The sequence below is a fragment of the Vulpes vulpes genome, chromosome 1, assembly GCF_048418805.1.
Source record: "Vulpes vulpes isolate BD-2025 chromosome 1, VulVul3, whole genome shotgun sequence".
Classification (NCBI taxonomy): Eukaryota; Metazoa; Chordata; class Mammalia; order Carnivora; family Canidae; genus Vulpes; species Vulpes vulpes.
This window is the reverse complement of record NC_132780.1, coordinates 87,726,391-87,751,907: the sequence shown is the minus strand read 5'-3', so window position 1 is coordinate 87,751,907 and position 25,517 is coordinate 87,726,391. Positions and strand designations below refer to the sequence as shown.

General features: G+C 36.5%; 1 protein-coding gene across 1 annotated transcript; it reads left to right on the top strand.

The window, feature by feature from the left end:
• The first annotated feature begins 2,984 nt into the window (after positions 1 to 2,984).
• LOC112919393 (carbonyl reductase [NADPH] 3-like) lies at positions 2,985 to 20,850 on the top strand. Its single transcript, XM_072748189.1, is given in 5 exon segments — positions 2,985 to 3,087; positions 5,278 to 5,500; positions 10,034 to 10,148; positions 11,635 to 11,715; positions 20,233 to 20,850. Coding segments are annotated over 5 exon segments (1,089 nt in total). The 3' UTR covers positions 20,800 to 20,850.
• The last annotated feature ends 4,667 nt before the right edge of the window (positions 20,851 to 25,517 follow it).

Here is a 25,517-nt window from a genome sequence, read left to right as displayed (position 1 = left end):
CAGGTCCTATGGCATACATCCCTTTCTCTAAATAGACATGGCCCAGAGAAGAATGATAATGGTGAAGAATATTTGGATAGTCATTGCCTTCATGATCCTTTTTCCTTATTCCTCTGGGTTTTCTAGGAGCTGGGAAGTCTGTGTGGGACGGAGTTTCATCACTTGCCATCCGAGCCTGATGTTTACTGAAAAATTGATACTGAGTTCATATGGAAAGGCAAAAGAGGGGTGCCTGGATGGCTCAGTTTGTTAAACATTTGCCTTCAGCTCAGGTCATGATCTCAGGGTCCTGGGATAGAGCCCTGCATCAGGCTCTCTGGTGGGGAGTCTGCTTCTCCCTCTCCCTCTGTGTACTCTCTCATTCTCTCTCACTCTTGCTCTCTCTCAAGTAAATACATGAAATATTTAAAAAAAATATTTTAAAAGGCAAAAGACCCAGAAAAGTCAATATGATACTGAAAAAGTTTTGTCGTTTTTTAAAATTTTTATACCATGGAAATTGGCAAACATACAAATCGTGACTTTTCCCCAGAGTGAGCTTAATAATATGTCATTGTTTTTAAGTATTTTTTAATATTTAGAATTCTCCTTCCAATGCTATATATGTCACTGTTCTTGTACAACTTATTTGTTGCAGATACCTGGTTATGTTTGCTGATTATAACACACCATGGTGTGCTCTGCCCTGCATTTCCTACACATGAGCAAGGGGCATGACCAAGTTCAAGTTGACAGTTTTGAAGACCACTTCACTAGTTTTATGTCCTTCTATTAGGAGACACACAACTAGTGCTTCTCCTTTTTTTCGTGATGTTTACAGCCACTGATGCTCAAGAACCTGACCCGTTAGTTCATTATGGAGTGTAGTGCCATTCTTATTTTTATTACTTGACTGGAACACACCTATAAAGAGAAACTTTACCCTTACTATGATTTGGTTGCACAGTGGCATCTATTTTACAGGAAAGGCAGGACACTCGTCTCTTTTTTCCCCTTTATTTACCATCCTCATAATAATCAATCAGTTCCACAGCATCCTCTAACGGCAACCATTGTGCTGTGCTTGTTTTCCAGTATTACTAGAACGAATGCATATAAACATATGCAATGTGTCTTATCCACTGTAGTCATTATCCTAATAGATGTCCCGTCTTTGATTGCTGGGAACATTTTATGTTAGATCCTGAATCCTTCTGACACAATTCTAGTCTTTGATAGTTTCATTCATCTGAGATAATAACATGTTCTAAGCTCATCTCATACACTTCTTGTCAGACCTAGGAATCATACATATCTTTAAAATAGGTTTTTTTTTTAAATTAGTGAAAAATAACATTTGGGGGCCACAATCCAGGCTCTAAGAGTACTTTGCTACTGCTCATCATTTCTAGGTCTTTTCAGTGAACAAAGCTACAAAAAAAAATAAATTAATTCTCCTATTTCCAATACCAATTCAGAACTGTATGGCTTTTACATTTCCTTAAAAAATCTTACATTTTTGTTTCTTTTCTCCAATACCAAGAATTCTGGTTTTCCAGGACAATGAGATGCTAAAATTTGAATATCACATAAATTATTCATTTGATTTAATACATGTGATTCACAGAACACCCTCAGAATAAGAAAAAAATTAGTACTAACTAGGAATGCCTGGGTGGCTCAGCGGTTGAGCATCTGTCTTTGGCTCAGGGCATGATCCCGGCATCTGGGATCGAGTCCCACATCGGGCTCCTTGCAGGGAGCCTGCTTCTGCCTGTGCCTCTGGCATGCTCCTTCTGTCTCTCGTGAATAAAGAAATAAGATTTTTAAAAAAAAATTACTACTAATGATACAATTATTGAAAGAACTTAGCAGTTTACAGTGTTTCTGTCCCTTGGTAACGCACTAAAACTACATAAATTCCTGTGTTTTAAAGTTATTTGAAATTGCTCCACTTGGTATGTGGCGTCAATAAATACAAAGTAGATTAACTTATTTTTTTTTTAAGATTTTATTTCTTTATTTTAGAGAGAGAGGGTACACGCAAGCAGGGGGAGGGACTGGGTGAGAGGGGAAGAGAGACTCTCAAGTAGACAATGTGCTGAGCACGGAGCCTGGACAGGGCTCGATCTCACAACCCTGAGATCATTACCTGAGCCAAAATCAAGAGTCAGATGTTTAATCAATTGAGCCACCCAGGTGCCCCAATTCACTTGTTTTTTAAAGTTATTTCTTTATATTTATAAATTCTTTTTTAAATTAAAATTTTGTTTTTAAATTATGTAAAATACAGACATGTTTCAACATGCAAATCTATAAAAATGGGAAGTTGTATATAACTTCAAAATTAAAATTTCAGAAATAATTCATGTGAAACTTAAACTTGCCTTTGTGAATATAACTTTTTATAATGTCAGTTTAAAACAGCAGCATGGGGGGCACCTGGATGGCTCAGTGGTTGAGCATCTGCCTCTGGCTCAGGTCGTGGTCCCAGGATCCTGGGATCGAGTCCCGCATCGGGCTCCTCACAGGGAGCCTGCTTCTCCCTCTGCCTATGTCTCTGCCTCTATGTCTCTCATGAATAAAATAAAATCTTAAAAAAAAACAACATAGGACAGAAGTGATGGTATTGTCACTTCATATTTTAAAAAAATGAAACAGCAGCATGGAGTTCCTAATCTTCAATGAAGAAACACCTTATTCACAAAATAAAGTGACAAAAATAAATCCAGCCTCTTGTTTTACCCATCCAAAAATTTTTAAAAGTTTAAATTTTACTAAAGAAACTAATGACCCTTTTTCTTCTTTTATTGATAAATGTAATATGACCACGTGTTGTGATTATTGAGCACACAGGCTTGAAGCCACCACCTGATGCTGCTGTTGCCAGGAGATCCGGCCAAGCTTCCTCAGATCCACTAACCCAGGTCCATAGCATTTCCCCCCCCCCCCCCCCCCCCCGCCCCGAGGCACCAGGAGAACAAGCTCCTCCCACAGCTTCCCCAATGAAGGAGCATGAGGAACAGTGGCATTCTCTGAAACTCGTTGCAAAAAGAGTTGTCCCCCTGCATGGTGATCTTGTTTTACCAGTCACATCACTGAGGAACGGTGAGTCCTGAATGCTTGTCACCTGCAGGGGTAGTGAGATGCTCCACTGGACCCTGTGCCACTACGTACCATTTGAGGAAATCCAGACAGATCTACTTGTGGTCAGAAATGACCAACCCTGGGGCTCCAGGTACCCTGAGGGCTGGGGGGATCATTATCTCCTGGTACACAAGTGACTCTTACTAGTTGAGAAGAGTTGCTATCATGTACTATGAATCAAACACATCTGAGAGAAATGTGCTTTTTATATCCGTTCCTTACTACTCTATCATGGCTGCTATAAAGGGAACATAGGCTCAAACAGTTATTTTTAGATGGAATGTTTGAAAACCTTTTAAAACTTGAGAAGCTGGGGCGCCTGGGTGGCTCACCTCTAGATTTTGGCTCAGGTCATGATTTTGGTCATAAGATTGAGTCCCACATCAGGCTCTGTGCTGGGTGTGGAGTCTCCCTAAGATTTTCTCTGTCTCCTTTTCCCTCTGCCCTCCACCCCTGCCCTGGCTTCTCTCTCTCTTTCAAAAAAAAAAAAAAAAGAAGAAGAAGAAGAAGAAAGAAGAAAGAAGAAAGAAGAAAGAAGAAGAAGAAGAAGCAACCCTACTGTAGATTTTATCTTACTCACTTGGATTAAAAAAGAGAGTTTTTAGATAGAAAAACTATGTGATGTGCATGTGGGTTGTATTTCCTGGATTACTTCTTACATTGTCAACTAACTGTACTTAATTAGTTATGGCCATCCCAACTGGGTGCCTCAGTTGTGAAACACATCGTGGCTTTGCCTTAACATTCCATTCACTGCAACTAAATCAGGGAAGTATAACAATTATAGAGAAGAATTTTAACTCCAAAGTTCTACTGTTTGAAGAAGATATCCTATAAAATTATCACTTCTGTATACATTGAAATCCATTGGCTTGTAGGCACCCAAATTCTGTCAATTGGTTGAGGACTGCACAGCAAATTTCTCACTTTTCCAAATGAATCTTAGAAATAATGTAAAGGTGTGTGTGTGTGTGTGTGTGTGTGTGTGTGTGTGTGTGTGTGTGTGTTGGGGAGAGGGTAGTGAGACTGAGGTAAAGGCTGGAGAGGGACAGGATTTGGTCACAAGGATAGAGGAATAAAGAGAAATATGTGGTCAGAGACAGAGATTGTTATCATAGGCACAGAAGTGCACTTTTAGATATTATTGGCTAATTCCACAAACTTTGTAAGTGCCTACTGTACTGGCAGCTGGGATACCACAGTGGATCAAACCAGACACACCTCTTGCCACTCACATTTTACATTCTAGCAGATTCGGTGCAGCTGCCAAACCTAAGTGAATCACCATCTTATCATATATTTAGGAAAAACCCCTATTAATGGTGTGTCTTGAAGGAAAGACATGCATTCGATTTGAATTCTAATCTTGGGAAATGTACCAAAAGACAAAGTAGTACACAAGTGTCTTATTTCAGAAACATGGTGATGTCTAAAAATGCATAAAATATCACAAATGGTTTTATTAAAAGTTCTAAGAGCAACATTGTACATTTCATTATCATCATACTTTCTCCTTCCTATATTTTGAAAGGAATTCTGTGAAGTCTGTGTTTTCAGGGAATTGACTTTCAGATTGCTCATGGATCCCAGTATGTGAAAATCCCTTCATAAATGATAAAATTATATATGAAGGGGACAGAAGGAATTCTATTCCCCACTTGTCATATTTCAGGGAGCTTCCCTACCCTCCTCCTGGGGCCCTGATCTACCCCAGGGTAAGTTAAACAGAACAGGCCATCTTATCACTCTTCAGTAAATGAAACAATAGAACCAGAGGTCTTGTTGTACAGTGACTTACCAGGAGAAGCTGGGGGCGGGGGCATCTGTCTGAGGCTGTTTTATGCAGAGTACTTCAGGAAGGACCAGTTTCTGTCGCTCCTTCCAGATACACACAGGACCTGAAAATATCCCCTCTTCCAGCTCCATCAAAGGGGAAAACCAGATGGAACTGCCCAATTCTTAGCTCAAACCCAGAAAAAGAAGTGTACCCCTGGGAAGGAGAAAGAAAAGGGAGTGTGGCCAGAGAAAGACAAGGGACATTCTGCTGCCCATATAAAATTATCAATTTGCATCATGCCTTGATCTCCAAAAGGAGATTTTCGACAAGGAAGAATATGCTCAAGAAGTTTCATAAATACTTTATTGTTATAGTTACTGTTGTTGTTACTATAGAGACAGACTCTAAACATGCCTCTCTGTCTACCTCCCATGTGATCAATGCCTGCCCCCAAGATTCAGACAAGAGGGGTCACAATGAATGTCATAGAGCAGCAGACCATGCCTGCTACACCGTGTCCATGGGAATGAGGAGCAAACAGCAAAATTCTCCACATCCAAGGACCCAACCTTCACCTTTCTCTTCTTTGGATTCTCAGTATGTCCCTTTATGTTGGTCCTGCTTTCAGAATGCAATGAAACTCCAGGCTGTGGGCTGTGGTCAAATACAAACTACTCAATGGAAGAGTACAGAATCATTGGAAATATGTGAGGTGCCCAAAGTTCTGCTTTTCTCATTTAATCTTAGCAATAATGCTACTTATTATTATTATTATTATTATTATTATTATTACCGTTATTGTACAGATGAGCAAATAGGCTCAGAAAAGTTAAGTGAATTATAACATCACATTGGCCAATACATGGTAAAATGGAATCTATCTCTAAATGGATCCAATGCCAGAGACTCTGTTTTTTGCACTATGTATCATTGTCATGTTAATTTAAGGGGCTCTGTGCAAATACTCTAAGTACCTACCTTTGCACCAAGTGCTGTGAGGGCCACGAATGCGTCACTATGTGTGTGCTTGGTAAATAGCTTTGACTCGTTAGCCAGACTTGTTCCACTTAGAGGAGGCACCAGGCCTTCTGAGGAGGGCATTCTAGGTGTTCATCTCTTCTGATGCTACGAAAACTGTTGCCCGAGGAAAATATTCTTTGGATGCCTTCTTTTCCAGAGCCTGCTTTTACTTCTTTGTGTATGGTATTAAAGTATATTGGTCAAAAGATGCAATTTGGAGTCAGACCAGATCTGGATTCAAAATCTGGCTCTGTCACTTTCTAGCTATGTGCTTTTAGTTCAATTTTCTCATCTGCATAGATAATAATAGCATCTACTCAGGGAGTAACCAAGAATTAATGAAATAATGTACCTAAAATCATAGCACAGTGTTACATAGTAATCCAGGTAGCTGAATGAGTCTTCTTGGAACAGTACATGCCCTGATGAAGACATTACAATTTAACTTTCATCACCAAGGGCACTAATTCTGACTTTTTAAAAACCTGTTTCTCACTCATTTTTCTGTTTAAAAGGTCATAATTTCCCTATAGATGATTCTATCTCTTCTGGAAAAAAATAATTTCCTCATAAATAACAGCCCTGTAAGGATTTGGTGCCATTTTAATCTTAGCCATGCAGAAAAGGCATGTTTGTAGACAGTAATGATAACTCTCCATCTCAATTTTCCATGGTGAAGTTTGTTGTTCCTTTTCTTCTGCAGCCAGGAACCAAAACATAAAAGCTCTTAGCTATATGAGTGGGTCAAATATGTGTCAGACATCTCTAAAAGAGTTTATTTCTCAAAAAAAAAAAAAAATCCATGGCTCCCTTCTTAATGCCAAGGTATGAGAAGAACTCAATTGTTAATCAGGAAAGTGTTTGGGGTAACATTTTTAACCAGCCACATCCTTCTCTTCTAAATATTTTAGTGAGTTTGAGTGGATTTGTATGCAATTTCACTTAATTCAGAGATTTTCAATTATAAAAAGGGAAGTTAATTCACAAAGATGCCTTTCTTGGGTGGGAACAGAGACCCAGATATCATCAGTATTTCCATGTGATACACACAAATCTGGGGAACTGCGAAGGTGGCTGCCAGATGGTAAGAAAGTCAGCCTGATGTGGGAGGAAATAGATCAAAGAGCTGCCTGCAACTCTTTTACTCCAAAAAGCCAGAGGAATCCCTTTAAAGTATCTTCTGATTTCTTGTATGCTGTATTCTAATAACCGTGTCCTTCCTCAACTCCTTAGGTGGCAGGCTGAAGTCCATAATGCACATGCTAAACAATTTGATTGGTTGCCCTGTGTTCCCAGCAGGCTGCTAGGAGCTCAGGAGGCCACAAAGAGAAGAGGAAAACATGCATCCTGCCTTAGGAGTTTATATTTTGGTTGAATAGAGTTGAAACGACTTTTCCCTAAGACAAGCTTGCAAGGCTTGTCCCTCAAGAGCAAAGAACTCATAGCACTTGACATAAAGTTAAATGTGTATAGACTCCAAGTTGATGAAGTGTGGCCACAAAACGGAAGGGAGGAGGTTACTTGGACCTGAAGTCAATAGATCTGGACTTTAAGCCCAAGTTTGTCTAACTTTCTAGGTCATCTAAGTCAATCATTGTATTCTGGCCTTCAATTTCTTTGCTAATAAGGCTCTGATAAAATAATCTTTAAGTCTCTTTCAGTAATATATTTCTGCAATTCCAAGTGGAGATTATATAATTCCAGGCAACCACACTATATGCAGGAATCTCTGAGCGCTGTGCACGTGTCTCCTGGAATGGAAAAATGGGGGATGTGTGAGTCATTGATCCTGTGGACAGGGGCTTACTTTCTGTTGGGCAAACTGGATGTGCATCCAATATGGATCTATGGCCATAGAACAAAGGGGACTATATGCTCTAACAGAGGTCCCAGAAAAGTAGGTTAAGAGTGTCTAGATATATTCAGTGACTTCATATCTTTTACTTCCTAAGGCACTGGAAAAAAACAAAAGACATCTCATACCAGACTGATAACTTCTCTCTCATCTGAATCTCTGTTCTTATTTCAATCTATATGCACATCGATGTGTATACACGCACATACACACAATATACATACACATTACTTTGTACATCATGGGCAAGATGTATTTAAATTATGTTTTTTTAATATTAACTGATGCTCTAGATGCACAAGGAGAACTGTTACATTCATTAGGGTTCTTCAGTTGCAAGCAATGTAAACAGACTCTGGATAATTTAAGCCAAAAGGGGAATTTGTTGTAAATTGTTAAGAGAGATCACAGAATTAAAGAAGTCCAAGACCTAAGATAAGAAAGTTCAGGAATCAGCTAGATCCAGGGGGTTCTTGGGGGCAACAAAAGCTGTATTGCCTTTATCCGCAAGCCACCCAAACTAGAAGGTGCAAGTTCCAACCATTTTTTCTGACTTTAGGCTCAAGAATCAAAATTCGCAGAAGACAAAATCTGATTATTGCAGCTGCAGCTTTCTGCTTACCTCTTGGCGAAAGTCAGGGAGAGCACAGAGTTTCCAGATAGCTCTAAGATCACAAACATAGGAGATGTAAATATCCAAAGGAAAGAGTGAGTGAATGGGTGCTGGGTAGTGGACACCAACAAACATCTACTGTAGTAAGCTCTTTGAAGAAAGCCTGAATTTTTCTTTAAAGACCAATCATCCTTAAAGTCTTCCTTTGTCAACACAAAATGAACAAAACTTCTAGAATCTCTGAAAGTAAGAAAGAGAGTTTTATTCTGGTCCAAATTAGGATACCTCCCCAGGAAACACTATCTTCAAAGGGAAGATAGTGCTCTGGAGAATGAACAGTTTCTACAGGATTATATATCTTTCTACATCTTGTGAAAGCTCAACCACATAGATTATCATATAGGCAGGAATCACAAGTTGTAATGACAAGGAATGCAGGGAGTGGGGACATTGATCGAGATCTCAAGGACAAGATAGTTTCGCTTTTGGCTACTCATTAACAAAGCAGGTGCACAATGTATGCTCAGTGGCCATAAATTAGGCTTTTGGTTTAAATAAAGCTTACATACCATCACGTTGACTTAGAAAGAATCTAAAAAGGCCACCCCAAAAAATAAATAAAATAAAATAAAATAAAATAAAATAAAATAAAATAAAATAAAATAAAATAAAATAATATAATAAAATAAAATAGCCACCCTAATAGCTCAGGCTGTTAGAGAGTCTTTTCTCTTATCACTTTCAAGGCTGAGTTTTGGTTAATTTTTCATTTGCTTTTAAAATTAATGCTACTTTTAATATATCTGTAAATTTTTTTGGTGGTAAAATGGATGTCTCAGGAATATATACCATGTTTATTCCTTGGCTGTAAGTAACCCCCAACACATCCTTGAAGCTCTTGAGAGCAATCATGGTTATCCAGGAAAAGGAAATGTTGAAAGGAGCTGGTGCTAGTGTCAGAGAATCTACATTTGAATCTTCATTATCTACTTCGTGTATAACTTTAGATGAATCATTTGACTTCTTTGATCTTCAAATTTCTAAAATATAAAGTGCAAATAAACCCTGACTACTGCCTAGTGAACATAAAACAGAACAGTAAGGAACAGATACTACATGTTAGTGACATTGTAATTCTTACTGCACAGATCAATAGGTCAAGAAAAGAAGTAAAATGTACATTTGACTTTCTAAGAAACTGGAAAAGGTCAAAAGACCTCTCAGGCAAGAATGATAATACCTTTTCCCTGATTTAAAATGCTCCAGGAAATTCAGGTCTCATTATTTCCTTTTCTTAGAATGTGCCACTCTAGCCAGATATCCTTCACGTTTTCTACTTATCTGGACAACAATACTTTTTTGATGACAGTGTCTTTGCCTATAAATACATGCCTCCTTCCAACCTTTCCACGTGTATCTCATTCCTGCATCCAGAGATGATTTACATCTTTCACTTCTTTTCAGTTTTCCACAGAAGCTGGCCAACTGCTCTATTCATGGGATCTCAGTCAATAATGATTGAATTTCACAGAAAGGAAAAAGGGGAAAAAATTATATTTGAGGAGTCAGAGAACTCAATATTGTTCTGGGCTTTTTCTTTTCTAAAGTGAATCAAACCTTAATATGTGTCCAACCATTTTAGTTCAGAAAGTTCATGGAAAAGAGATCAGAGTGGTCACGGAGATGTCCATTACTTGTCATTTATGTTCTGCTTTAGAAACCTGAGGACTTTCACAAGCTCCCCATATAACTTCCCAGTATGCTAAGGGCAGCTCCGATGAGAGGATGTATCTTTAGTAGCTCTGGGATAGTTTATACTTTCAATTAAAAGTAAATTAGGTGCTTCTGAGGCAGTGGAAATAGGAGCTCTGACTCCTTACTTCAACTTAGTATTGAACATAAGATAACCAATCACAGAGAAGCAAAAATGGCAATGGGGGTCACAGGTTTCACACCTTTGTACCCAGATAGAACTATACTCGGATGATGATCTATACTCAGATCATCATTCTTATTTTTGAAAAGCAAATATATTATTCCACTTTTATCAGCAATTTATTTCACTGATTTACAAATTTAGCTCGATGGCATTTCATGCTTTCTTCTATCACCTTTTGTTATTTACATTTTAAGCCAAACAACTAAAAACTCCATTCTGAAACAATATTAAATTTATTTTACATTTGCTGTAGAGGCTCCCTGCCCAACAGGGATCTTTACATATTTTTAATCTCTAACATACACATCGTGTTTTCAACAAGGAACTTTTCACTTTGCTCTGGTTTCCGTTGTGACGGCTGAATTGTACTGACCACCCACCAGTTCCTTGTTTTTCGTGCATAATAAATTTTAAAACCACATGTTTCAGCCACCCTTCTGGTAGAAACTCTTACCTCAAGGGAGGGAAATTAGTTATTCTTTGGATTTATTAATTGACCAGTAGGCATACGCATGTAAGTGAACACAGAGAAATGCTGCTATGAAGTCCAGGTGGCCAAAGAATAAAGCTTCCTGTAAACAAAATAAAAGGAAACAAAAAGAAACACCACATTTAGGGAAGTTTCACAAGTCATATCTTTATCAGCCTCAAGTACAGGGACAGTATACAAATCCCTAGTGGAATTCTGGGCACTTGTTAAAATACTCCCTTCGTTCAACCAATGGGATATTTTAAGGAGGAATTTAATAATGACTCGGCAATGATAACTGTGGAGCACAGCTGCCAAGTCAACAATCAGGTTCATCAACAGTTCAAATATCAAGTGTCCATAATGTACATCTCTACATACCTGGAAAGTACATAAATATTTTTCTTGGATCCTGTGTTGCTCTAGACAAAATCCAAGTGAAAATCTTTCCTGTCATTTTTTTCACATTCTCTTATAAACTATTTGGGTTCTGTATTGACATTGGCACGTTGTGTAATAATCAGGTGCTGTTCTCTCTCGATCTTCTTAAAGATAGATGACCCCCCAAAATGTCACATTCCAATTGCCATTTTAATATTTTTCTCATTCATACTAGTTGAATGTTAGCTGTCGATCGTGGGCCACTTAAAATCAATAGAGAGAGCTGATTTCCTAGATGCTACCAAAAGCCTTCTCCTAAAAATTATCTTTGCTAATATTGTAAATACCTTAAATCTTACCTTTAGATATTTATTAATTGTATTCTTTACGTGTTAAACTACAAGTACCCAGGGAAGAAGGCACTCCTAGTTTTAACACTCTTTCAATTTTCTAGTTGGCAGCAGATTTTGCTGAAGGTAGAGAGGGAACAAAAATATCACAAGGTAGCCGAGATCAGAGGTGTGGGAGAGATACTGTAAGAGAAAGAAGAGGCACCTACGTGGCTCAGTAGGCCAAGTGTCTGCCTTCCACTCAGGTCATAACCTTAGGATCCTGGGATCCAGCCCACATCTGGCTCTCTGCCCAGTGGGGAATCTTCTCCTTCTCCCTTGTGTGCTTTCTCTCACTCTTGCTCTCTCTCTCTCTCTCTTGCTCGCTCTCTCAAATGAATGAATGAATGAATGAATGAATGAAATCTTTTTTTTTTTAATTAAAAATTTAAAAAGGAGAGAAAGAAGAAAAAAGGGGAAGCTTTAGGGGGAGATCAGTATGAAGGCCTCACATTTTTAAGGGCTAGTTTAATGTCATTTTCTCGTTGAAGTTTCCTGGTGTGTCTTAGTCAGAAGCAAAACGATATTTCTTTATCCAGGAGGATTCGGCACTGATGTCATGATTTGCACATACTCCCTCGCACTGTAGTAGTTTTTACAAATGTTTAGTTTCCTGATTTGAATACACATGTATTTTATAAATCTCTCATCCCCCTCTCCCCCGTTCTTCTAATTTATAGGAGGTTTGCCTAACCTGGAGCAGGTCGCTTTGCACAGTATTTAATTCTGGAGTCAAGAGATGAGGAATCAGAGACTGTCTTCTTTCCTGAGAACAAAGGATGCTTCCCTGAACTATGACTTCAGAGCACCCTGTCGATACGGCGTCTGACTCTGGCTATAGAAAAAGCATGTTCTAAGGCAGATAGTATCCTGGCTTAAACAAACACTATGTGACTAGATTATGCTATTAGAATAATATCAGTAATATTCATGTCCACATAAGTCTTTATCACTGCAATATAGCAATTCTGTGATGATGTGTGGGGTTTGCTCATTTCTTTCTCTCTCTTTTCACGTTTTCTGCTTCAATGGAGTTATGAGTCATCTGAAGCTCAGCCAAGTTAAATGACTTGTTTAAAGAGCAGAAAGTTATAGTGTCTGCAAAGTGTGCTAGATCCAGTAGGGGAGATGGGATCATTTTACTATCATAAATGCTCTACTGATCCTTTTTTTTTTTTTTTTTGCCTATTTTTTTTCTCTATCTTATGTTGAAATTGCCATCTTTCTGGTCATCTAGATACAAGTTCAGAAACTGTTTGCCACCTCCTCTGTCCCCAGAACACAAGATCCCTCTCTTCTGCTTAATGCCAGTTTTCCTTGCCCTGAGCTATTCCAACACACACACACACACACACACACACACACAAAATGTTTTAAGTCTGCAACCCATTTTCTATACTTGTCAGACTATTCTCCTTAAACTCTATTCAACTATCCATTGATGGGTGTGGGATAAAATGCACTTTCTGCTCAGCAAGACCTTCCAAAAATACCTCTTTATTTCTTCATCTTAATAGTTGATTCCCTTACTTGGCATCTCGTCATCCGGGAAAAAAGAATCTTGGTCTTTGCCAAAGTTATCTGTGCTGTTCTAATTCTGTGCTTCTTCTCATTCTTCTCAGCCTGATATCTATCTCTAAAATTTGTTGAGCTTGTTCCATTTCCTGGGTTCTGCTTTAAGTAATGTTTATATGCTACTACCTATCAGTTTTGTCTCACAACATTCCCACGACATGAGTTTTCGTTTTCCCATTTTACCGCTGGTACACACACATTTAGTGACTTTCTAGAATTATAAAGCAAGTAAGAGCAGAATGTGAATCTGCATCTACTTGACTTTAAAGTGATGCTCTTCTTCTTTCTTCTTCTCATATGGAAATTTTCCCAACCTAGGATGTTCCACCTCACATGCATATATTTTGTTCCCCCTCCTTATACTCTTTGTGTCCTGTTGTATTTAAATCACTGGTGTTGTTTAGTTGTTTCTTTTAAGGAATTTGTCTATTTCATCTGAGTATTAATTTATTGGCAGACGGTTTTTCATAAGATGATCCTTTTAATATCTATTGAGCCCTCTCCTTCATCTCTTTCATTCCTGATATTGAAACATTGTGTTTCTCTTTTTATTGATGAGATGAGCTAGAGTTTTACCAATTTATCAAAATTTTTTAAAAACCACTTTCTTGTTTCACATATTTTCTCTATTGTCTTACTCCTATTTATTGATTTCCACTCTTTTTTTGTTTCATCCATTCTACCTAGAAAAGAGTTTTTTTTATATTAGCTTTTTAAGTTGAAAGCTTATATCATTGATTCTAGATCTTCCTTCTTTTCTAATGTAAACATTGATTGCTATAAATTTCCCTATAAGGGGCACCTGGGTAGCTCAGTCTGTTAAACTTAGGCCCCTCCTGATCTCAGGGTTCTGGGATCCAGCTACATTGGACTCCACACTCATCTGGGAGTCAGTTTCTCCCTCTCTCTCTCCCATCCATTCCCCCACCCCCACCCCTCTCCTCTGGGCGCTCTCGCTTGCTCTCTCCCTGAAATAAATAAATAGATAAATAGATGATGGATAGATAGATAGATAGATTCAGTCTATAAAAAAAATTTCCCTTTAAGCACTGCTTTATTTTCATTCTACAATCTTTGCTATAATATGTGTCCATTCTCATTCATCTCAAAATATTCTCTAGTTCTCCTTTTGATTTTTTTTTTTTTGCTAATGGGTTAATTTAATTTCTAAATATTTAATTTCAAAATATATGGGGAGATTTCCACATATATGTATGTTTGAATTCAAGTTTCATTTTATTGTTGGAGAATATACTTTGTATGATATCAATACTGCAAATTTATTGACAATTTTTGTATGGCCTATGGTCTATATTGGCATATATTCCACGTATACTTAAAAAGATTGTATATCATGTTGGTTTATGTGATGTCTTCTGCATGTGTCAATTAGGTGGTTGATAATGTGTTCAAGTCTTCTATATTTTTCCCAGTTTTTCTGCCTATTTTTTCTATCAAATACTGAGAGGGGTATGGAAATCTTCTATTATGGCTTGAAGTTTATCTATTTATCCTTTTATTTCTTCCAGTTTGGGGGTATCTGTTATTAGATGCATATAAATTTACAATCATTGAATCAACTCTTTCAACTTCATGAAATGTTTCACTTTTTCTGCAGTAACATTCCTTGAATAGAACTTTTTTCCTTTATTAATTTTGCACTCGTTTTCTTATGCTTGCTATTAGCTTGTACATTGTTGTCTATCCTTTTTATATCAACCTATTTGTGTCTTTGTATTTAAAGTGTACCTCTTTTAGGTCATGCAGAGTAGAATCTTGCTCTTTAAATTCACTTTCACATTCTCATTTTAGGTTGTGTATTTGGTCAATTCACACTTAATAAAATTATGTATACTGTGGATTTTAGGTCTGCCATTTTGTTGCTGTTTTTATTTGTTTCATTTCTGTTTTGTTCCTCTACCCTTTTCCCCTCCTCTCCTGCTTTCCTTTGTGTTAACGCAAATATTTTGCAGTATGTTATTGTAAATCCTGTATTGACTTTTTAACATACGTCTTGACAATCTGTTAGTGGTAGCTCTAGGGATTATAACATGCCATTTTAACTTATCAAAATTTATTTAACCCATAATGAATGACATCTAGTTGCATATAGGAAACCTCCAACAATATAGTTCTTTTTACCCCTCCCTTCTTTGCATTGTTTTCATCTACGTATATTATAATCCCAACAATATAGTAGTATAAGTAGTAGAGTAGTATTAAAAAAAAAACCCTTTAAATATGGATATATTTTTTAAAGAAGCCAATAGCAAAGAAAAAATATATGTATTTATATTAACTCACATATTACACATTTATTCTTTCTGGTGCCTTTATTTCTTCTGGTGTATCTGAATTATGATTTGGTGCGATTTTCTTTCAGTCTGAAAAACTTCCTGTTTTAAATAATGTAATGCTGCTAGCATTAAGTTCTCTCAGTGATTTTAAAATTTAAAAATGTCTTTATCTTTGCTTTAGTTTTGAAGGATAATTTCTCTGACGATAGATATCTTGAAGCATTTTTTCTTTCACTACTTTGAATATGTCATCCTAACATCTAGCTTTCATTCTTTCTTTTTTATTTTAAAGATTTTATTTGTTTTTTTGACCAAGAGAGAAAGAGCACAAGCAGGGGGAGCGACAGACAGAAGGCGAGGGAGAAGCAGGCTCCCTGCAGAGCATGGAGCCCAATTCAGGGCTTAATCCCAGGACTCTGGGATCATCACCCCAGCAGAAGGCAGACACTTAATGGACTGAGCCACCCAGGCTCTCTGCCTCTAGTTTTTCTGATGAAAGGGGGTGAACATTAATCATATTGTTATCTGATTATATAATATGTCAGTTTTCTCTTGTTGCTTTCAAATTTACTATATTTTTGGGTTTTATTACTTTGAATTTAATGTGGCTGGGTATGACTTTCTCTATTGTTTAAACAACTTTTTAAAACATTTTATTTACTTATTTTTTAGAGAGAGTTAGGGGGCAGAGGGAGGGGCAGAGGGAGAGAGAATCTCTAAGCAGACTCCCCACTGAGCATGGAGCCCAATATGGGACTCCATCTCAGGACCCCGAGATCATGACCTGGGCTGAAATCAAGAGTCATTAGTATGATGTTTTCCTTAATTACTTGAACAAATTTCCTTGAATTATTTGAATTTATTTACAGTAGTGTTTTGGAGTTTATAACTATTAAATTCAACCGCTGGACCCACTTTAAATATTTGTCTATTGATAGCTTTTTTCCTGATTTTTCTGTATTATAACTAATAAATTTTCATTAAAAATTAGACACAGTAGCAACTATGGAATCTGTTTTACTCTTTGGAGGACTGTTGGTTTCTTGTCGAGTAGTCTGTAACTTGCTTGGACTCAAATTAAGAAATCTGTGGATTGATATCTCTGCTCCTAGCTTTTTGGGCTTTTAGTTGCCTTTTTTTTTTTTTTTTTTTTTGGTTTTAGGTTTGTTTTAGCTGGCATCCTGGAAATTACCATTGCTCAGGAAAAAGAAAATTCATATGACAAAACGTGTGTGTGTGTGTGTGTGTGTGTGTGTGTGTGTCTGTGCACATGCATGTGACTTGTCCTGATTTTGTCTTGTGTTTGCTTGATGAAAATTGACAGTTGTAGGACTGTAACTTGCTAAGTCTTTCCACTACACTACCATACCAGTAGACTGTTTCTTTCTAAATTGCCATGTTTTTTCCATTTCTTCATTCAGTCTTGCTTCCCCTTCCAAAACATGATGCCAAGGGGGATCAAGGGTACTTCAGAGTCCATCCAGTCTACCTCACTCTAATTGTTCCAAACAACAGATTATTGGTTTTGACCATGCAGTGTTTCTACTTACATTAAAGCACTCTAAGCTCTGACAAGTCTGCCTAAGGTCTTCTTTTTGTGTTCTTTCCTCTAACAGCAGGATTTATCACACTTGGGGGTACTTCTTTATTTATTATGGTTCAACATTGTAACAGTGTTTGTTACTGTCATCAAAATGAATTTGTTGATTTTTTTATGACATCCTAAACTAGAAATCTGAAAACAATTTAAATCATAAGGAAAATATTCAAATAATACAAACACCCATCACTTTGCAATATTTAAGGCATTGCCCATCTATTATTTAATATGATCCATACAATATGTGGAATAGGTGTTGCTATGATTCCAATTTTACCAAAATTAAGCAAAATGTTCAAAGTCTTTTAGGTAGTTATGATGTATATTCACAGAATACAAGAAACAGTGCTTTAATATCTCTATGGTCCATAACACACTACATTCAAATTAGCTTCTCTGAAACTGTGACAAGGCTCCATATTCATTTTCGCTCCAAAATTTCACTCATTTTATACTATGTTTCTGTAGCTACAAATATTGTAGAACTAATAATTACATAAAAAATGTTAGTCTTAAAAATCTAAATCTCAAAGTCAAATAATGAAAAAATATTCTTACATTTAAATTTAGATCAAGTTTGTACCAGATATACTTATATATGACTACAAAACTCATATTTCACACTTATATTTACATAATATATAGTTCATAAATCAAAGCCAAAATATTAATTTTATCATATCATTATTTTGCATATGAACATTAAGGAAAATATATAATGTAAATAATAATAAGCTTCATAATATATGCAAAGTAAAATGTGACAAAGCAGGAAAAATATGGTATAAACTTATTTACAAATTATCTCTAATGCCAGGCAGAAATTCAGGCTTACGTTTGATTTGAAGGAAAAAAGTTTACATTTTTAGGAGGAAATTTAGATACATAAAAGAATAAATAAAAAATTATGAAAACATTGTAGTCAACTCTTTATTTTAATGACTGGAAATTGTTTTGAAGGCAAAATAATACTACAAAAATAAAATGTAATACTTTTGTTAACAATAACAATTACTGTAATTTATTGACTCCCTATTCTGTCCCAGACTACATAATTAATAAGTATTTTGTGTTTATTACTCTTTTCAGTTAGCTCTAAAAAGGAAACTTTATTACATTGTTAAAATCTGATTAATAAATTTGAGAAGTGGCTTTAGATATGAGCACACATATAAAAAATAATCTTGCAGTCTGGGATTATCATTCCACTTTCTATGAAATATTGAATAATACCTCTCATTGAGTCCTTTACGTATTAGAAACTCGGGAAATATTGATTTGCTAATAATTAAACATAAGAAATTTCTAATTGTTTCATGACTTGCTCAGAGAGTCAAACACAAGGAATTACAACAAATAATTTTTATATTTTCTCATCTAATTTTATAATGATTTAGGATAATCATTATAGGATAATTTCTTCTTTAAGAGACAGTAGCCTTTTTAAATATGGTTGAAGAATAAATCTAGCCACTTAAGAATATGACTCTATTTTGTGTTTATTGTGTTAGTGCAATGAAAAAGACTAAAGACCAAACAGTGTCTATCAGGAATAGATTAATAGTTCTCTTGAGCTTCATTGGACTCAGTTCCTACCCCAATGATTTTATGCTTTGATTATGAGTAGAAGCTTATGGAGTCTAGCTCAGTTGAGAAAGCAAGATCTGTGATTTAGGTTCATTTGGGGAAATCATAAAAATGACCAGGCATTCACAGACACGAATCTTATTAATTTTGGCAAAGATTTCCTTCCACTTAAGTCAATGGCCAGATATAAAAATAGAAATATGTGAGCTAATGATGCAACTCCATAGACCATAAGTGGTATTGAGCATGTAAACAGTAGCCATGTTAAATTTAATGAATGTATATGGAGATGCTGGCAAAGTAAAACAAAACAAACAAAAAAAAACAATTTGTGGTATGAATGATGGTTTCTTTGATACCAGCTGAAAAATTTTAAATAAGTGAGGAGAAACTGATTATAAAAGTATTAACATGGTAGAGAAATTATTAAAAAATATCATTAGGGTACTCTTGAGCATACCATTTAAAAATATTTTTAACAAAATACATTTTAAAAAATGTTTCATTGGTTGAATAAGTTTGGATTCTAGACGTAGTTTCCCATGCCCAAATGCACTAGCATTTTCCACGTCAAAATATTTTTTTTCCTGAAACTACCTAACCATTAGCAGCTGTCTATGTGAGAATAGAGGGAGGATTGTTTTCACTTCACTCAAAGATTAATGATATTTCACAGCTTCAAAAGAAGTTTTTAATTCTGGCTTCCATGGAAGGTACCTCCTTCTTGTCTCCTTTAATTTTATTGCCACTTTTTAAACATAATTATTTGTTCTGTGGCATATTAAAATAGTCTACAAAGGAAAAGTTTTTATTGGAAAAAAGATTTTGCTTGCCGTTAACTCTGTAGAAGTACACCTCCTTCTTTCTCTTATTTACTACGTAGTATTGTAGTCATTGCAAGCATTTTTTGTTTTTATTTTTGCTCAAATATTTAATGCTGGATAATGGAGGAAGGGAAAAGGGGCAAGAACGGGGAGTTTAGTTTTTTCTATTTTCCTCCAGGTTGAATATATTTTTGGTTCTCCAAAAACAATGTAGCAAAATTTCAATAACAAGAATTAAATTCTGAACTAGTGAGATTATTTTTTTAATATTTTATTTTTAAGTAATCTCTACCCACATCATGTGGTCAAACTCACAAACCTGAGCTCCAGAGTCACACGCTCCACCAACTGAGCCAGCTGGGCGTTATTATCCATATGCACAATCTCGGACTTATTATCAGGGCTAGAATTGGGTAGCAGAAGGGTCATAAACTTGCAATCAACATGGACTCTACCAGCCCCGTCCTGTTTGTCCTGTTATTGATTACCATGTTAACTCCATTTAAAAAGTCTTGGGTTTACTGACCACTTTGTAATGTTACATGTGATTCCTACAGGACACCCTCCAAACTGCAAGAATTAAATTTTTAAAAATATGTGTAACAATCAACCAAAACCACAGCAAGTTATTTTGTGGGTATTAAAAAACTCATTCTAAAATTTATATAGAAAGGCAAGAGACTCAAATTAGCCAACACAATATTAAGGAAGATAAAGTCAGAAAACTGACATGAGCTGATGTCAAGACTACTATAGAGTCATGGTATTCAAACCACCCAGTGGTTTAAAAAATCGTTTTAAACTGATGATCCAACGCCCTTTGACATTCAAGCTGAGATAACGCTGAAGACAAACTTTTTTGCCACAAGAAATGTCTGCAACGAATTGCTGCCAATAATAAAACCTCACGGCAGGGTGGTGAATCTCAGTAGTTTAGAGGGTTCAAAGGCTCTTGAAAATTGCAGCGCAGATCTACAGAAGAAGTTCCAATGCGAGATGCTCACAGAGGAGGACCTGGTGGACCTCATGAAGAAGTTTGTGGAGGATACAAGCAATGAACTGCATGAGAGGGAAGGCTGGCCCAACTCCGCGTATGGGGTGTCTAAGCTGGGGGTCACAGTCTTATCAAGAATCCTGGCCTGGCGTCTGGATGAGAAGAGGAAAGTTGACAGGATTCTGCTGAATGCATGCTGCCCAGGGTGGGTGAAGACGGACATGGGTGGGCCTTACGGCCCCCGGACTGTGGAGGAGGGAGCCGAGACCCCTGTCTACTTGGCTCTCCTGCCTCCAGACGCTACTGAGCCTCATGGCCAGCTAGTCCATGACAAAGTCGTCCTAAACTGGTGAATGTCTGCTTTGGTGCTCAAAGCTTAATAAATGTTTGTGGGCTGAATGAATGAAAAAAAAACAAAATTATCCAGCTCCCAGGTGGCCCAGCTGCGGAGGAAGGAGCTGCTGCCTTCTATTTGCCCCAGTGTGGTAGTAGTGAACAAATAGATCAAGGGCACAGAATAGAGAGCCCAGAGGAGACCCATATAAACATAGTAACTCACCTTTTTCTTTTAAAGATTTTATTTATTTATTTATTCATGCCAGACATAGAGAGAGAGAATGGCAGAGACACAGGCAGAGGGAGAAGCAGGCTCCATGCAGGGCCTGATGTGGGACTCGATCCTGGGTCTCCAGGATCACACACTGGGCGGAGGGCGGCGCTAAACCGCTGGGCTACTGGGGCTGCCCAGTAATTCATCTTTGACAAAGGAGCAGAAACATACAATAGGGACAAGATACTTTTTTCAATTAATGGTGGTGTAAATTGTTTGCCACATGCAAAAAACCAATTCCATGAAACACATCATACAGTCTTCATACAAATTAACTCAAAATAGATCACAGACCTAAATATAAAACCAAAACATTAGTCTCCTAGAAGATAATATAAGAGAAACTACATGGCTTTGGGTATAAGGATGACTTTTTAGATACAACACCAAAGGCACAATCCATGAAAGACTTTATTAAAATTAAAAACTTCCAAAAAAATAAAATTAAATTAAAAACTTCCTTTTGCCAAAAACAAGGTCAAGAGTATAAGAAGATAAGCCACAGACTAGGAGAAAAATATTTGCAAAAAACACATCTGATAAAGGACTATTAACCAAAATATATAAAGAACAATTAAAACCCAGTAATAAAAGAAACAACTCAATTAAAAAATGGGCCTTAACAGAAACTTCAGCAAATGATAGGTTAATATATATAAAAGGCTCCAATCGTATGTCATCAGGGGAATGCAAATTAGAAGAAAACATCACTACACTACACACCTATTACATGGTCAAAATCCATAACATTGACAACACCAAATGCTAGCAAGGATGTGGAACAACAGGAATTCTCATTCATTGCTGGTAGAAATGCAAAATGGTGCAGCCACTTTGGAATACACCAGTTTTTTACAAAACTAAGTATGTCCTTACCATATGATCCAGCAATGATGCTTTTTGGTATTTAGGCAAAAGTGTTGTAAACTCATATCTGCACAAAAACATATAAGTGGATATTTACAGCAGATACTTTCATAACCGCCAAGACTTAAAGCAACCAAGATGTCCTTCAGTATGGCTAAAATAAAAAACACAAGAAACAACAAGTGTTGGAGAGGATGTGAAGAAAAAGAAACCCTCTTGCACTGTTGGTGGGGATGCAAACTGGTAGAGCCACTGTGAAAAACAGTATGGAGTTTCCTCAAAAAGTTAAAAATATAACCACCCTATGATCCAGTAATTGTACTACCAGCTATTTACCCCCAAAATACAAAAACAGTAATCCAAAGGCACATGCACCCCTATGTTTATAGTAGCATTTATAATAGCCAAATTATGGAAGCAGCACAAGTGTCCTTGATAGATGAACAAAGATATATATATATTTTTTTCTTTATATGTATGGAATATTATATATAAAATATTATAATATATGGAATGTTATTCAGCCATCAAAAATAAAGAAATCTTGCCATTTGTAATGGCATGGATGAAACTAGAGGTTATAATGCTAAGTGAAATAAGTCAGTCAGAGAAAGATAAATACCATATGAGTTTACTCATGTGTGGAATTTGAGAAGCAACAGAAAAAAAGAAGCAAAGGTTAAAAAAAAGAGAGAGACAAACTAAGAAACAGACTATAGAGAACAACCTGATTGGGAGGGGGAGGGTTAGTTCAGTCAGTAGACCACACGACTCTTGATCTCAAGATCATGGGTTCAAGTCCCACATTGAGGATTTACTTTAAAAAAAACAAAGAACAGAAAAGCACATAACAAAGTGATGCTTACCAGAGGGGAGGTGGGTGGGGTGTTGGGTGAATTATGTGATGGGTATTAAGGAGTGCACTTGTTGTGACGAGCACTAGATGATGTATGGAACTGTTGAGTCACTATAATGTACTCCTGAAACTAATATAACACTGTATCTTAATTATACCAGAATTAATTTTTTTAAAAAGGTGTTCTTCAGCATATGAATGAATAGACAAACTGTACTATATCCAGACAATGGAATATTATTCAGCACTAGAAAGAAATGAGCTATCAAGACATGGAAGGAATTTAAATGCATATTGCTAAGTGAACAGAACCAATCATACCATATAATTCCAGCTATATGCCATTCTGGAAAAAGCAAAACTATGGAGACAGTAAAAAGAACAGTGGTTTCCAGGGGTTAGGGGGAGGGAGGGATGAATAGATGGAGCGCAGAGGATTTTTAGGGCAATGAAAATATTCTGTGTGATACTATAGAAGAATGTATACGTGTCATTATATATTGGTCCAAACTCATGGAATGCATAACAGAACCCTAACATAAAGCATGGACTTGGAGATGATAATGATGTGTCAATGTAGGTTCATCAGTTGCAACAAACGTACCACTCTGGCGGGGTATGGTGACAATGGGAAAGGCTGTGCACCTGTAGGGGCAGAAGGATATATGGGAAATCTCTATATCATTCTCTTGATTTTGTTATGGACCTTAAACTGCTATTTAAAAAGTCTATTAAAAATAAGGTTAATTGATGAATTACGCCTTTGGGAGTGAAAAAACCCACAACCTTAAAAAGGAATGAAATTCTGATATGTGTTGCAACATAGATTAAACATGAAGACTTTATGCTAAGTGAAAGAAGCCAGACACAAAGGTGCATAGGTGCACCTAAAATAAATCAAATTCATAGAGATAGAAAGCGTAATAGAGGTTGCCAGAGACTGGGGGAGGTGAGAAAGAGGAGCTATTGTTTAATAGGATGGAGTTTCAGTTTGGAAAGATGAAAAAGTTCTGAGGATAGAAAATAGTAATGGCTGACAGAAATTAGAATGTGTTTAATGCCACTGAACTGTACACTTGAAAATGTTTAAAATGGTAAATTTATGTTATGTGTATTTTACTACAGTAAAAAGAAAGTTGATATGAAGTGATATAACTCAATATATTATTTTAACCCTAGTTTGAAAAGGCATTTCAGAATGTTTCAATAAAACAAATAAGAAACTATTTAAAAAACCATATGTAATACAAATGGCAGGTCAATGAAATTACAAGAACAAGAGTCTTGTAGCTTTCTTGTCAATCAAAAACAGAACTGGTTTATAAAGAACTCAGAAAAAAAGTAGTTTCTGGTAATGGTATTGCTCACAAAGCTACTGTGTTGGAGGGTTTCAGGTTTGCTGAATACCCACCCAGTTTACTTGGCTTGTACATTTGCAGTAAACACAGAAACACCAAAAAATCTTGGGTGGGTGTGTCATACCTCCGTAATTCAAGATCTTTGTCTTTCTTCTGTGTTGGTCAGCAAAATCTATTACTTTGCAACTCAAAGAAAGTTGCCTACAACTATAACCAAGATGGAAACATACAGACATAAAACAGAGTCAGCGAACCCAACTTGGTTTGACTTAACAACTAATTTTTGCTATTTATTCTGTTAGTGAATCTTGCCTTCTTCACTGAGGGGATTTTTTTTGTTGTTGCTCCCAAGGAAAGATCTGATTCTGTTTCCAATTATAATTAATAATAATAGCTCCTGTCATCTCTAAGCTCTGACTCTGTCAAACACTTTACCAATAGTATCTCTAAGAATAATAATAATAAATGAAGCTGGGCATCATTTATTCCCACTTATAGATATGGAATCAGGTTTAAGATCCTCTGCCAAGGCCACCTGATGGAGTGGGAAAGCCTGGGTTTGTATCTCTGCATCTGTGGTTCCCACCTGTGTGTTTTTCCACTGTGCTCTGCTTTCTGCTGGAGCCCCAAACTCATTGCTCCTTCTGCTGGATCCAGGTTTTAGCACTTCTTGATTTCTTACTCTTTGAGGCCTCTACTTCAAAGCTAAGTTCAATGAGTAGCTCCTCTCTGTGTACCATTTGAAACAGGCTTTGACAGTTGATTCCATTTTTTAACAACTCTCATGTACTATCTAAGAGGCATGTCTTATTTTCAGTTATATTTCTTAGCCTGGGATTGTGCTTCCTTTGTTCTCAATTATTCTGACTCTGCCAGACAATTCTAACAATAAAATTCATTTCTTTAAGACAAGCACAGAAAATAAGATGAAGGATGTTATGAAAGAAGAGAAAAAAAGTCCAAATTCTGACAATATTCCATGTCAATTAGCACACTAAATATCAAATCAATAACCAATGACCTAGCTGGAACTTAGGTATGCCTAAACTTTTAGAAAATATATATTCAAACATTTCCAATATGTGAATAGATATCTTGGACTGAAAAATAAATCTGTAATGAAAAAAACCTATTCTTTCAAGCAGTGGAGATTTTAAAGCAGTCATCATTTTGCTAAGGAATATATGAATTTAAAAATCTAAGATCAATTTTTCCTTTCTAAAAACCCCACGAAGCTGACTCTATGCAGATTAATAGCTCTACTGAATTTTTTCTCTAAATATTGATATGAGAATTTTGTCAACTTATACATGTTTGATGGGTCATGTATTTTGTGTGTGTGTGTTTGTGTTTATATGTATATGCGTGGCATTTATTAGT